General features: G+C 54.1%; 2 protein-coding genes across 2 annotated transcripts; one reads left to right on the top strand and one right to left on the bottom strand.

The window, feature by feature from the left end:
• The first annotated feature begins 807 nt into the window (after nt 1-807).
• AKR7A2 (aldo-keto reductase family 7, member A2) lies at nt 808-4,403 on the top strand. Its single transcript, XM_014530643.1, has 7 exons — nt 808-814; nt 862-1,049; nt 1,231-1,335; nt 2,052-2,148; nt 2,339-2,438; nt 3,062-3,191; nt 4,242-4,403. Exons 1-7 carry the CDS (start codon nt 808-810, stop codon nt 4,401-4,403), a joined length of 789 nt encoding a protein of 262 aa, XP_014386129.1.
• Nucleotides 4,404-5,215: 812 nt separating this feature from the next.
• Nucleotides 5,216-11,785, bottom strand: MRTO4 (MRT4 homolog, ribosome maturation factor). Its single transcript, XM_005883028.2, has 8 exons — nt 11,695-11,785; nt 8,731-8,789; nt 7,944-8,047; nt 7,163-7,244; nt 6,734-6,801; nt 6,384-6,535; nt 5,926-6,002; nt 5,216-5,819 (listed from the first exon to the last, which is right to left on the bottom strand). Exons 1-8 carry the CDS (start codon nt 11,720-11,722, stop codon nt 5,670-5,672), a joined length of 720 nt encoding a protein of 239 aa, XP_005883090.1. The 5' UTR covers nt 11,723-11,785; the 3' UTR covers nt 5,216-5,669.
• Nucleotides 11,786-11,791: the final 6 nt, after the last annotated feature.

Genomic DNA, 11,791 nt, shown 5'->3' with positions numbered 1-11,791 from the left:
TTCTGGCATTTATTTACCTTCTATGCCTGTCACTGGAGCTGAGAGCCGGCTTTCTCTCTGAGGCTCGGCTGCTGAAAGCAGGTTTCTGGCCTTTGTTTACCTTCTGTATTCGAAACAATGTTGCGGTCTTGCTGGCTGAAGCCTGGCTAACTAAAGCCGGTTTCTGGGGTTTTGTTTAGCTTCTATATTTCTTACAATGTTTCAAACTTCAAGCTCAGAGGCCGCAGCGCAGGCGGGGAAGTTTGGATTCCTCCGTCACGGAAGCAAGGAAGCCTCCCTGTTTGCTTCAAGCTGCCTGGCTGCCGGCCGCCATCTTGGCTGGCAGTTAATTTGCATATCTCACTGATTAGCCAATGGGAAGGGTAGCGGCCGTACGGCTAATTACCATGTTTCTCTTTTATTAGATAGGATAATCTATATATACAAAAGCCTAAGTGACCGAAGGACCGCACTGACCACCAGGGGGCAGAAGCTCAATGCAGGAGCTGCCCCCTGGTGGTCAGTGTGCTCCCACAGCCAACCTCCTGCAGTGGGCCAACCTCCCATGGTCCCTCCTGGCCCCAGTCAGGACTGGCTAAATGGCCCTGATTGGCCCTGATCGCCCACCAGGCCAAGGGACCCCACCTGTGCACGAATTCGTGCACTGGGCCTCTAGTAGTTATAACAGCAGTGAACATTGAGAACTTACATGTAAGATCATGTAGTTCATCCTCATGATCTCCCAATGAAGACAGCACCATTATCATGCCTATTTTACAGATTATAGAGTCGAGGCTCAGGGAACTTAAATAATTTAGCCAGGGTCACATGGCTAGTAAGTGGTTATAATAAGTCTCTCAACTATTACATTCTCCCCCAAAGTGCAAATTGCCACTAAGGCCAATCCCTGGGATGGGAAGTCCCTGAAGCCTGACAGTCTCCGGTCCCAGCTGGAGACATCACTGAAGCGATTGCAATGCTCCCAGGTGGACCTCTTCTACCTGCATGCGCCTGACCATGGCACTCCAGTGGAAGAAACGCTACGTGCCTGCCACCAGCTTCACCAGGAGGTGAGGGTGGCACCCCAAGCTCTGGGAGGAGGTCTGCTGCTCCCTCTTTGGCCTGTCATTACCCAGGAGAGTGGAGGCTCCAGGGCTGCCCTAAAGGGTCACTCCTAGGGTCTTCACTGTGGTCTTCTCTTCCTGGTCTCCTGGAATGTGTTGGGTTCTGACCACCACCTCTCCCCTGCAGGGCAAGTTTGTGGAGCTTGGCCTCTCCAACTATGCAGCCTGGGAGGTGGCCGAGATCTGTACCCTCTGCAAGAGCAACGGCTGGATCCTTCCCACTGTGTACCAGGTGCGGGGCAGGTCTGCAGGGGCCTCGGTCTCCAGAGCTCCTGCTGATCCCGACTTCTCTTGGCCCCTCTGACTGACTCCATGCCCTCTCCATAGCATCCATTCCCCTGCTCACAGCCTGCATATGAGCCCCAGGTGCCCTCAGGATGACGTGCAAGCTCCTCAGCCTGGCCAGCCGGGACCTGCTTGCTCTGGCCCTGGCTCCCCTTTCTGCCTACGTGAATACTTTGGTCCCATCCTTCCTGCCTCCTTGCTCTGCACGTCAGCCCGGAACACTCCTCCCCCTTCGCCCTGGTAGAAGTGCTCTTTCCTGATGCTCCCGCGGGGCCTCTCATCTCCAGACCTAATCAGCATACGTTCAGTGAGCACCTGCCATAATCATAGAATCCGCCTTTGTTGTGATCATCTGTCTCCTCTCTGTGTCTTTAACTCGCCTCTAACATCTCTTGGGGACAGAGACTTGCTGGACTTACTCGTGTTTGGAAGCCCAGTGTCCCTCCCACAGTTGGCGCCCACAGATGTTTGTGGAATGATAGTTCTAGTCTAGTTTCCCTTCCTGGGGCCCAACACTGTCTCCCCATCCCCTACCACCACTCGTGATCTGGGAAATCATTGCTGAAGTCCTGGACAGCTTTTGACTGAGGGTTTTGAAAGAAGGTTGCTGGGGTCCTTTCCCTTGACATGTGCACCCTCTCCAGCCGACCCTTCTCCCTGCAGGGCATGTACAACGCCACCACCCGGCAGGTGGAAACGGAGCTCTTCCCCTGCCTCAGGCACTTTGGACTGAGATTCTACGCCTACAACCCTTTGGCAGGTACGGGCTGTTGTGGGGACAAGGCTCCTCCTGGGGTGGGTGGGCATTCCTGGTCCTGGGGGGCAGGGAGGTGTTTGACAAGAGGCTGGGCTGTGTCTTCCATCCTTCCTGGTGCCCCTTCCCCAGTCCAGTCCAGAAGAGCCTCTGGGAACAAGGCAGGTCAGGGGATCTGACTGCAGCCTTCCCACAGGGGGCCTGCTGACCGGCAAGTACAAGTATGAGGACAAGGACGGGAAACAGCCTGTGGGCCGCTTCTTTGGAAATAGCTGGTCTGAGATCTACAGGGATCGGTGAGCTGGAGAAGTCAGTGTTAGGGGTTTGGGGGTGGGGGCTGTTGTCCTGATATCTGAGTGGAGAAGTTCTAGGCTGCTTTCCTGTGGGCTCCAGGCCTTCCCTTGCAGCCTGGACCTATGTGTCTGGATTCCTGCAGGAATTACCAAACCCTCTGTGGGGCTTCTTCTTGTTTTCTTGGGACCTCTGCGAGGAAATGAGGATCCCTGGCCCTAATGCCAGGTGGTCGTCCAGGCCACAGCTGTTCCTGGGAAATGCTTATCACCTCCTCAGAGGGAAGGAAAGAGCCCTGGATTGAGGCTCAGGAGGCCTGGGGCCTGCCCTTTGCACCAGCCACCTTTGCTCCACTGGGAAAGTGAGGGCAGGCTTTGTGTTCTTAGGAATAAAGATGTCGTGGAGGTCTCTGGTGAGGGAGCCACATCCTGAGAGGTTCTGCTGTCTAATAAGGCAGGAGACCCACTGCTAAAAAGGACACTGCCCTCCACCAACACCCCCCCTCCCCCAGACCCCATGCTGTAGGGTTGGGGTGAACACAGCTGCCCTGGTTGGCTCTTTGCCTGTGGCCCCCAGTGTGACTGACCCCATGCTACTGACCTCTGTGCCACCCCCCTCACCTGCCCAGCTTCTGGAAGGAGCACCACTTCAAGGCCATTGCCCTGGTGGAGAAGGCTCTGCAGGCTGCATATGGCAGCAGTGCCCCCAGCATGACTTCAGCTGCCTTGCAATGGATGTACCACCACTCACAGCTCCAGGTAACCCAGCCATCCCAGGAGGCTCTGCTTCTGTTTTTTCCTTTGTTGGAGGGGTGGAGGAGGGTGGAAGGGAGAGGGCGACACAATTATTTGGTGACTTGAGATTACTCCTTTGCTTCCTCTGAAATTTCTCCATGGCCCAGTTCTTTTGGGTGGTAATCTTGTTCTTAAGTTCCTTTAGTGCCCTGTCACAAATACTGTTGGCCTTATTAGGTATAACCCTAATTTTATTTTTATTTTTTAATCCTCACTTGAGGACTGATTTTATTTTTTTCTTTTAAGAGAGGCAGGGAGATGGGTGGGGTGGAGAGAGAGAGAAAAACATTGATGCGAGAAACATTGATTGGTTGCCTCCGGTATGTGCTGCAACTGGGGATCAAACCTGCAACCTAGGTTTGTGCCCCGGCCAGGAATCGAACCTGCAGCCTTTTGGTGTACTGGATGATGCTCCAACCAAGTGAGCCACTCAGCCAGAGCAACATAATCCCAATTTTATTGAGGAAACCGGCTCAGAGGCTATGTTACTTGACCAGGTTCCCACGGCTACACATGACTGGGCATGAACATCTGAGACCTACCTTTCTTAACCATTAGCATTTATTCCATGCTTGGCTGCCGGCTCTGCAGCGTCCAGCTCTGTCCCTGGTGGGGTTGTCCTCTCCCTGCTGTTTCCCCTCCCCCAGCTGGGGCATTGCCTGGCTCTCTTTACTGAGCACCTGTTAAGTGCCAGGCCTGAAGCAAAGTACTTCACAAACTTTTAATTCCCACAATCACCCTGCGAAGTTCAGGAAGCCTGAAGTCCAGAGAGGTCAAGTAAGTAACCCAGGTTTACCCAGCTGCCAAGTGCAGAGGCTCTGAACTTAGGTCTGTCTGCTGATGAGGCTGAAGGCAAGGCTTCCGAGCTGTTAGAAGGCAAGGTAAGTTTTTTCTGGAGTAACAGAAGGTAAAAACAGACATCAGACCCAAATCCAGCAGGGGCAGGGCTGGTGGGTGTGCATGACTGCAGCACTGTGTACCGGTGTGTTGATGTCTGTCCATCTCCCCTTCCAGGGTGCGCACAGGGATGCGGTCATCCTGGGCATGTCCAGCCTGGAGCAGCTGGAACAGAACCTGGCAGCCACCAAGCAAGGGCCCCTGGAGCCAGCTGTTGTGCAGGCCTTTGATCAAGCCTGGCACCTGGTTGCCCATGAATGTCCCAACTACTTCCGTTAGGCCTCGTCCTGGCTGGAGGCGGCGGAGGGTCCACTACGCCTGTCACCTTCCGTTCTCTCACCCTGGCCTTAAGCTGCCTTATGTAGCCTGTTCTTTTCTCATCTGTTCACAAATGTCTCCTATTTTCTTGGAATCCGCCCAGTTGCCTTCACAAAGTGTAAAGGCTGGGCCGTGAGTTGCTCCAGCGTTTCCTGTCAGAATAAAGCAGGCACTTGACGGGTAGCCCAGGCCTAAACAAACCTGTGAGCTTGTTTCTTGTGCTGCCAGCGGCCCTTCCTGTCTTCCCCAGGGCTGGGGAGAAGGGTGCAGGAGTAGGGGCTCTCCATTGAAGGGCAGCGGCAGTGGGAAGGGCTCCCCAGCCTCCTGCGCTGACTGTAGCCTGACCTCTCTCTCAGGAGGGACTGGAGGTGGCCCTTCCACACACGATAAATGGCCACTGAACCTGAAGTAGGTTTTCTCTCATTCAGAAATGGCCTCACGGAGTCATTTACAAATAGAACAATTTGGGCAAAACCCTATCATTAGAGTCACCACCAAGACCTCGCAGGAAGCTGTGGAACATTAACACTCGATTTCCCCAGGGGCTTTCCTCTGGTCCTAGCCAAAGCCTCTGTCATCTGGTCCTCCAGAAGCCTGTCAGCTCTGGTTTGGGAGAGTGTGTAGGGGTAGGAAGAGCAGCCAAGGTGCCTGCTTTTCTTTTTATAAAATGTTTTTATTGATTTTAGAGGAAGGGGCATAGAGAGAAACATCAATCAGCTGCCTCTTGCCTGCCCCCTACTGGGGGTTGAGCCCACGACCTGGGCATGTGCCCTGACGGAATGGAACCAGCAACCTCTCGGTGCATGGGACGATGCTCAACTAACTGAGCCATGCCAGTCAGGGCCAAGGTGCCCAATTTTCTCAGCGAACCTGTTTCAGGCAAGGGCACTGAGGGCCAGGGAAGAGAAGCCCCGAGGCTGCTCTCCTGTGCCCAGAAGTCTCGCAGGAACTAGTGCTGGAAGCTGACTCAGGTGGTGAACAAAAGGAACCCTAGGAATCCGAACAAAAGTCCAAACCCAAAGGCCTGTTTTTCTGAGAAAAGTTCCTTTGCCATCTACAGGGAGAAACCCTGCAGACAGTAACTCTTTGTAGGGAAACAGTCTGTCCCTATCGCCTCTCGTCTTCATCACAGCAAAACAAACAGCTGCTCCAAGAGGGGCGGCGCCAGTCCAGTGTGGTCAAGATGACACCTGGCACGGCCGGGAGGCCCTCAGTCCCACGTGCCCGTCAGCAGTCGTCATCTTCCTCTGATTCTTCTGCCGACTCGGACGCGCTCTCTGGCAAGTCATCTCCCATCTGTTGGAACCTTCCGGACTGTGCATCCCACATGTATTTGATGGTCACCTTGAATTCAGCCATCTCATACCCGAAAAGCTTCTGCAGGAGACAAAGGAACCGAGTCAGGAGGAGCGGGTGTGATCAGGAGTGTCTGGTCCCTCCCGCCATGGTCTACAGACTGCTGGGCGGGCCAGGCCGGACTCACCAGGACGCGGGCCTGCTCTGGGGTCAGCACGTCGCCCTCCTTGCACACCTCGTAGTCGGACAGCAGGGTCACTACACCTGCAGAGGAGGGGGGCAAGCGGTTACTTCTGGCAGAGCTTTCTGTCCGCTGCCCAGAGTTGGGAGGAATCTGCGTGGTCACCTGTCCCCCCACGAATGCGCACACACAGGGGCACGGATTAATCGGTGTTCAGCAGCCTTTAGGGAGAAGTGACTGCCTCCCCCATTGTCTCCTGAGTGCTGTGTACTGGCCATAAGTTCCTGTCCACATCCACCTCAACCCTGAGGCAGACACTCAGCCCACTTTCTTATGAGAAAATGGAAGCTGGTAGAAATAACCTGCTCAGCCAGGAAGGGGAGGAGCGGGGGCCTGTCCGGTTTGGGAGCCTGTGCTCTTGGCCACTCAGCTGTGATCCTTCAGCTCCAGGGGCCTCCCCGTACCCTTCTTGAGGGCGGTGGGCAGGCCGAGCTGCCTCAGCTGTGGCTCCATGGAGTGCGGGAACTGCTCCAGGGGCCCCGGGTCCAGGTTCACGGTGAACGTTGCTTTGTTTCCAGCTCGGGCATAGTCCATTTCCGCAAATTTCGTGAACCACCTTAGGGGAATGAAAAGGGTTGGAGGGGAGGTTCCTGACTGGCCCACCAGCCCACCTGAAGTCAGTGCTAGGAATAAAGACTTGGTAATGGGTTTCAGGAACCAGCTGATGTCTCCCCTGTACAAAGTCCCTGGATTATTCCTTCCCCAGAGTCCTCACCAACCTTTCTCGTCCCCACCACGCTTCAAAAACACTCACTCATTCACTTCCTCCTTAGTGCGATTGGTGAAAAGGAGACCAACTTCACCCCTCAACTTCTTGCTGACCTAAAGAACAAAAGGGGGTAGGTCGGGTCACATTAGAGCAGTGGTTTTAGATGGGACAATTTTCACCCCTGCTCCCCACATTTGGCAATATCTGGAGGCATTTTTGATGGTCACAGCTGGATCGAGAAAGCCGGAGCTTAAAGCCAGACCTTGCTTTCCCGAGCCGGCCGGCTGGGATGCATTTCATGTGAGAGCATCAGGAGAGAAGGCAGCTTTGGCCCCTCCGGGCTTTTGATGGTCACAGCTGGATCGAGAAAGCCGGAGCTTGCTTTCCCGAGCTGGCCGGCTGGGATGCATGTCACGTGAGAGCAGCAGGAGAGAAGGCAGCTTTGGCCCCTCCGGGTGAGGGCCAGAGACTCACCTGATGTAGGTTGTCTTTGTACTCATCAGCTGGGCTTCGACCTAAGGCCACCATCATCACTTTGTTTTTGCCAAAGAACATCCTACAGAGAGAGGAGGGGTCCGTGAAGGAGGTGGCCTGCCCAGCCCTCCCCTCAGTTAAGTGCAAACCAGCTCTACTCCTGCTTTGTAGCTGGAGGTATGGTCAGACTCCCACTTCTTCCATGGAGCCCTGCCACTGTCTCCAGTCCACTGTTTCCTGCCTATCAGCCCGACATTCACAATATGCCTACCAGCCTACTCTGAATATTATTTATGTGGATATCTGCCCTCCCCGTCTGAATGTATGGAAGAGGCCCGTTAATGGTCTGAACCAGTGCTGGTGCAGCAACAGAAGACCAGAATCATCAACCGCACTGTCATCATTCCAGCCCAAGGACAGGTACCAGCCACATGGCTTGTACAGCCTGCTGTCGGCTCCTGTGGCATCCCAGAGCACGTCCTGACCTAAAACTGACAGGGTGTTCCTAAAAAGACTAGACCCCAGGGGTAAAGGAGCCCCTTTTCCTGGAGGGGTCAATGCTCAAACATTCCCTGAGCAATGACCAAGTCCAGCCCCCAAGAAGTTCAGTGCAAAACCAGCTATCACAGTTAAAAAGTGCCCTCCAGTGGCGGCATGGCACTTTGTCCTTCAGATGCCATCTGTGTCACTCGGGTAACCAAGAGCCAATAACTGCCTCTGGGCTTTGACTGAGCAGCGTGGCCCTTTCCACACTCCAAAGGGCTGCCCGCTGCCTGCTCACCGGCTGTGCTTCCAGGCGTTCCGGATGTCCTTCAACTTGCTGTTCCTCATGTTGGCCACGGAGAAGATGAACAGGTACTTGTACGTGTCCACACATTTCCGAAGCTGTGGAATAATTCATGGGGCTCTGAAGTTCAAGGGGCACCACGGGTTGGGCAACACTCCGGCCTCCGATGGGGAGAATATGCTCCAGGTCCCTTACGACCTGGAGTTCAGAACCGGAGGCCTCGGAGCCAGGATCCCTGAGCAGAGCAGGCGTGACCTCAAAGTGTCGGGGAAGCTGAGCCATGGGCCAAGATCCCACGGTCTTTCCAGGTTCTGACTTATCTGTGGCCACTTCCCTCACCACCCTGCTCTGTCCACATTGCTGGCCACAGCTAAGTAGACACCCTTCTTACCCAGCCTGCAGCCCCCGGAATAGTGCAAACAGTGAGTTGGTGCATTTACCCATGCCTGACAACTCCCAGTTTTTTGACATCAGGCAGGCTAACACATCTCTGTGAGCTTCAGTTACACAACCGCAAAACAGTGACACTGTCAACTCCTATGAAGGATGAAGTGGAATGATACAGATGGAACACAGCCCCGTGCAGGGGAGAGTAAGAGCTCAGTCAAAGCTGGAAATCATTACTCTGAGAATTTTTATTGGTGCTGCCACTGGAGCAAAAGGGCTGGACCAGCCTTTCCCTTCCTCCTTTTAAACAGCATGTTTCCCCAACATACAGTCCTATACCCACATTTCTAAACCAAATACAAGGTCTGGAAAAATAAAAAGAACAAGTTCTTACCTCTTCTATCAGGTTCTGTTTCAGTTCCAAGCCTTTCTTAGCAGTTTTGGTTAAGGAAACTAATACAAAAAAGAAAAAGGAGACATGAGAGACAAGCTGGGTGTCCTGGACACTCATTTTTTTCTCACTTCCAGTATCGTCTGGACCAAACCAGTCTGGGGAGAGGCAGCCAGGCTATTCCCAGGGTCCTCAGAGTGCTTTCTGTTGTTCCGGACCTGGGAGATCCACTGATATATTTCCTGTTACGCAGACAAACTAGATACTCCTTCACTTCTCTTAGTTTAACCTAGAATTCTGTATGTGGTGTGGGGTGGGTCTTCTTCCTGCTCCTCTCACTTCCAGTATCGTCTGGACCAAACCAGTCTGGGGAGAGGCAGCCAGGCTATTCCCAGGGTCCTCAGAGTGCTTTCTGTTGTTCCGGACCTGGGAGATCCGCTGATATACTTCCTGTTATGCAGACAAACTAGATATTCCTACACTCCTCTTAGTTTAGCCTAGAATTCCGTACTGCGGTGTGGGGTGGGTCTCCTTCCTGCTCACGGAGTGCTTTCAGTGGCAGACCCAGCCTGCTGGCTGAGGCAGGTCCCTTTCAGCTCTTGGCCATGGTGCACAGAGACCATCTATGGCTGGCCTCTGCTGTGGAATGAATTAAGTCTGGGGGCTCATCACTGACCTCCTCTGCTACACCTTTTGCAGTTTGGATCCATGGATGTAGCAATACCACTTTGGGGAGAAGTAAGCACCCCTACTGTAGCAACAGCTGGGCCCCAAATGGTCCCTTACCAGGAAGGGTTTGGCATTTGCCAGATCTCATCATGGCTCCCCTCCCAGAACCCACAAACACTTAGAAGAGCATCAGATGCAAAGCCCAGGGTGCCTCTTATTGATCCTGCCTGGGACTTAGTCCCTCTTCACAAGGCATACACACAGAAAGGCAACCCCACCGGTCAGGGCAAGTGCAGCACAGGAGGGCCAACACAGCGCAACGATCCATTTTCTATGGACCAAGCCAACCTCATCCTGTCTTGGATTACTGCTGGCTTAGCAGTTTTGGTTAAGGAAACTAATACAAAAAAGAAAAAGGAGACATGAGAGACAAGCTGGGTGTCCTGGACACTCATTTTTCTCACCTCCAGTATCGTCTGGACCAAACCAGTCTGGGGAGAGGCAGCCAGGCTATTCCCAGGGTCCTCAGAGTGCTTTCTGTTGTTCCGGACCTGGGAGATCCGCTGATATACTTCCTGTTATGCAGACAAACTAGATATTCCTACACTCCTCTTAGTTTAGCCTAGAATTCCGTACTGCGGTGTGGGGTGGGTCTCCTTCCTGCTCACGGAGTGCTTTCAGTGGCAGACCCAGCCTGCTGGCTGAGGCAGGTCCCTTTCAGCTCTTGGCCATGGTGCATAGAGACCATCTATGGCTGGCCTCTGCTGTGGAATGAATTAAGTCTGGGGGCTCATCACTGACCTCCTCTGCTACATCTTTTGCAGTCTGGACCCATGGATGTAGCAATACCACTTGGGGGAGAAGTAAGCACCCCTACTGTAGCAACAGCTGGGCCCCAAATGGTCCCTTACCAGGAAGGGTTTGGCATTTGCCAGATCTCATCATGGCTCCCCTCCCAGAATCCACAAACACTTAGAAGAGCATCAGATGCAAAGCCCAGGGTGCCTCTTATTGATCCTGCCTGGGACTTAGTCCCTCTTCACAAGGCATACACACAGAAAGGCAACCCCACCGGTCAGGGCAAGTGCAGCACAGGAGGGCCAACACAGCGCAATGATCCATTTTCTATCACTTCCACTGCTATAGCTGTGGACCAAGCCAACCTCATTCTGTCTTGGATTACTGCTGGTCTTTCGGCTTCCATCCTTGCCTCCATCTACCCAGTCCATTCTCAACAAGGCAACTAGGGCAATCTTTTAAAAGTAAAGTTAAACGTCATTCCTCTGTTCGGGCACATTTCATCCGGATCTGAAAGGCAATTCCTTGCAAAGGTCTAAAAAGCCCGCTCACTCTGCCCAATCCTCCTACCCCCTCTGCTCCCTCTGCTCCCGCCACACTGGCCTCTTGTCCCAGGACATGTCGAACACGCCCTCCTGTCAGTCAGTGTTTGACTGTTGTTTCCTCTCCTTGGAAAGCCATTATCCAGGTAACTCCGTGGGTAGTTCACTTCCTTTCTTCAGGTTTCTGCTCATTTGCCACCTCATCAGAGACCTTCTCTGGTCACAGTACACAAAATTACAGCACCTGTTTCTCTCACTTTTACTCCACGGGACTCATCACTATCTGACATTAGTTATTCAGTTTTTGGTATAGTGGAGAGAGACATACTTCCCATGACTACAATGCTAAGCTCAATGAGGGCTCTAGGCCTTCCTTGCTGTATCCTCCTTTGCCTAGAGCGTGCCAGGCCCCTAAATATCTGTTGAGTGAATGTGCCAAACAGCCGGGGGGAGAGAGGCCCCCATGGTCGGGATGCTCGCTTAGGAGGTGCCATATGAACTGACAAGTGAGAACGTCAGCCGTAGGAAGACTGGGTCATAAGCAGGCCGGGCCACAGGAGCTGCCAGTACAGAACCAGATGCGAGAGCACGTCCGTGCTGAAGGAAGGGAGAGGCGGCCAGGGTGGCGACAGCGCGGACAACGAAGGGAGATGGGCTGCGGTGGAAAGGTGGACCAGGGAGAGACCGGGCGCAGCTGGGCGCTCGGAAGCCGTTTCCCGGCCCAGCAGGCCTCGGGAGGACGCTCGAGCCGGCAACACGGTCTCCGCTCCCCTGCCCCAGCCAGGCTCCAGCGCCGTGGGAGGCTCCCCATCCCCAAGTGCTCCCGCGCCACTAGCAGCGAAGCTCCCTGAGAAGGTCTGGGTGTCCCACTCCGCGCCCCCAAAGGTCCTCCAGCCCCCATCGCAGCCGGCACCCAGCCAGCAGGGCTCCCCTGAGTCCCCCATGTCGCTTTGCCCACCTTTCTTGTCGCGCTTGGACTTGGGCATCTCTCCGCAGGCACGTGCAGCGGAAGGCGGTGCGGCCGGTTAGGACCCCGGAGGCGCGGCCTGTTAGGA

The sequence above is a fragment of the Myotis brandtii genome, unplaced genomic scaffold, assembly GCF_000412655.1.
Source record: "Myotis brandtii unplaced genomic scaffold, ASM41265v1 scaffold754, whole genome shotgun sequence".
NCBI classification, from domain to species: domain Eukaryota; kingdom Metazoa; phylum Chordata; class Mammalia; order Chiroptera; family Vespertilionidae; genus Myotis; species Myotis brandtii.
Note: the sequence above shows the minus strand (reverse complement) of the source record. Positions and strands in the feature narration are given on the sequence as shown.

Coding starts and splice junctions, on each gene's coding strand:
- MRTO4 (XM_005883028.2), bottom strand. CDS start 11,722: ATGCCCAAGTCCAAGCGCGACAAGAAAG. Junction 6,802..7,162: donor ACAAAGACAACCTACATCAG/GTGAGTCTCTGG, acceptor TTTGTTCTTTAG/GTCAGCAAGAAGTTGAGGGG. Junction 5,820..5,925: donor CAGAGCAGGCCCGCGTCCTG/GTGAGTCCGGCC, acceptor TGTCTCCTGCAG/AAGCTTTTCGGGTATGAGAT.
- AKR7A2 (XM_014530643.1), top strand. Junction 1,050..1,230: donor GCCACCAGCTTCACCAGGAG/GTGAGGGTGGCA, acceptor TCTCCCCTGCAG/GGCAAGTTTGTGGAGCTTGG. Junction 2,149..2,338: donor CGCCTACAACCCTTTGGCAG/GTACGGGCTGTT, acceptor GCCTTCCCACAG/GGGGCCTGCTGACCGGCAAG.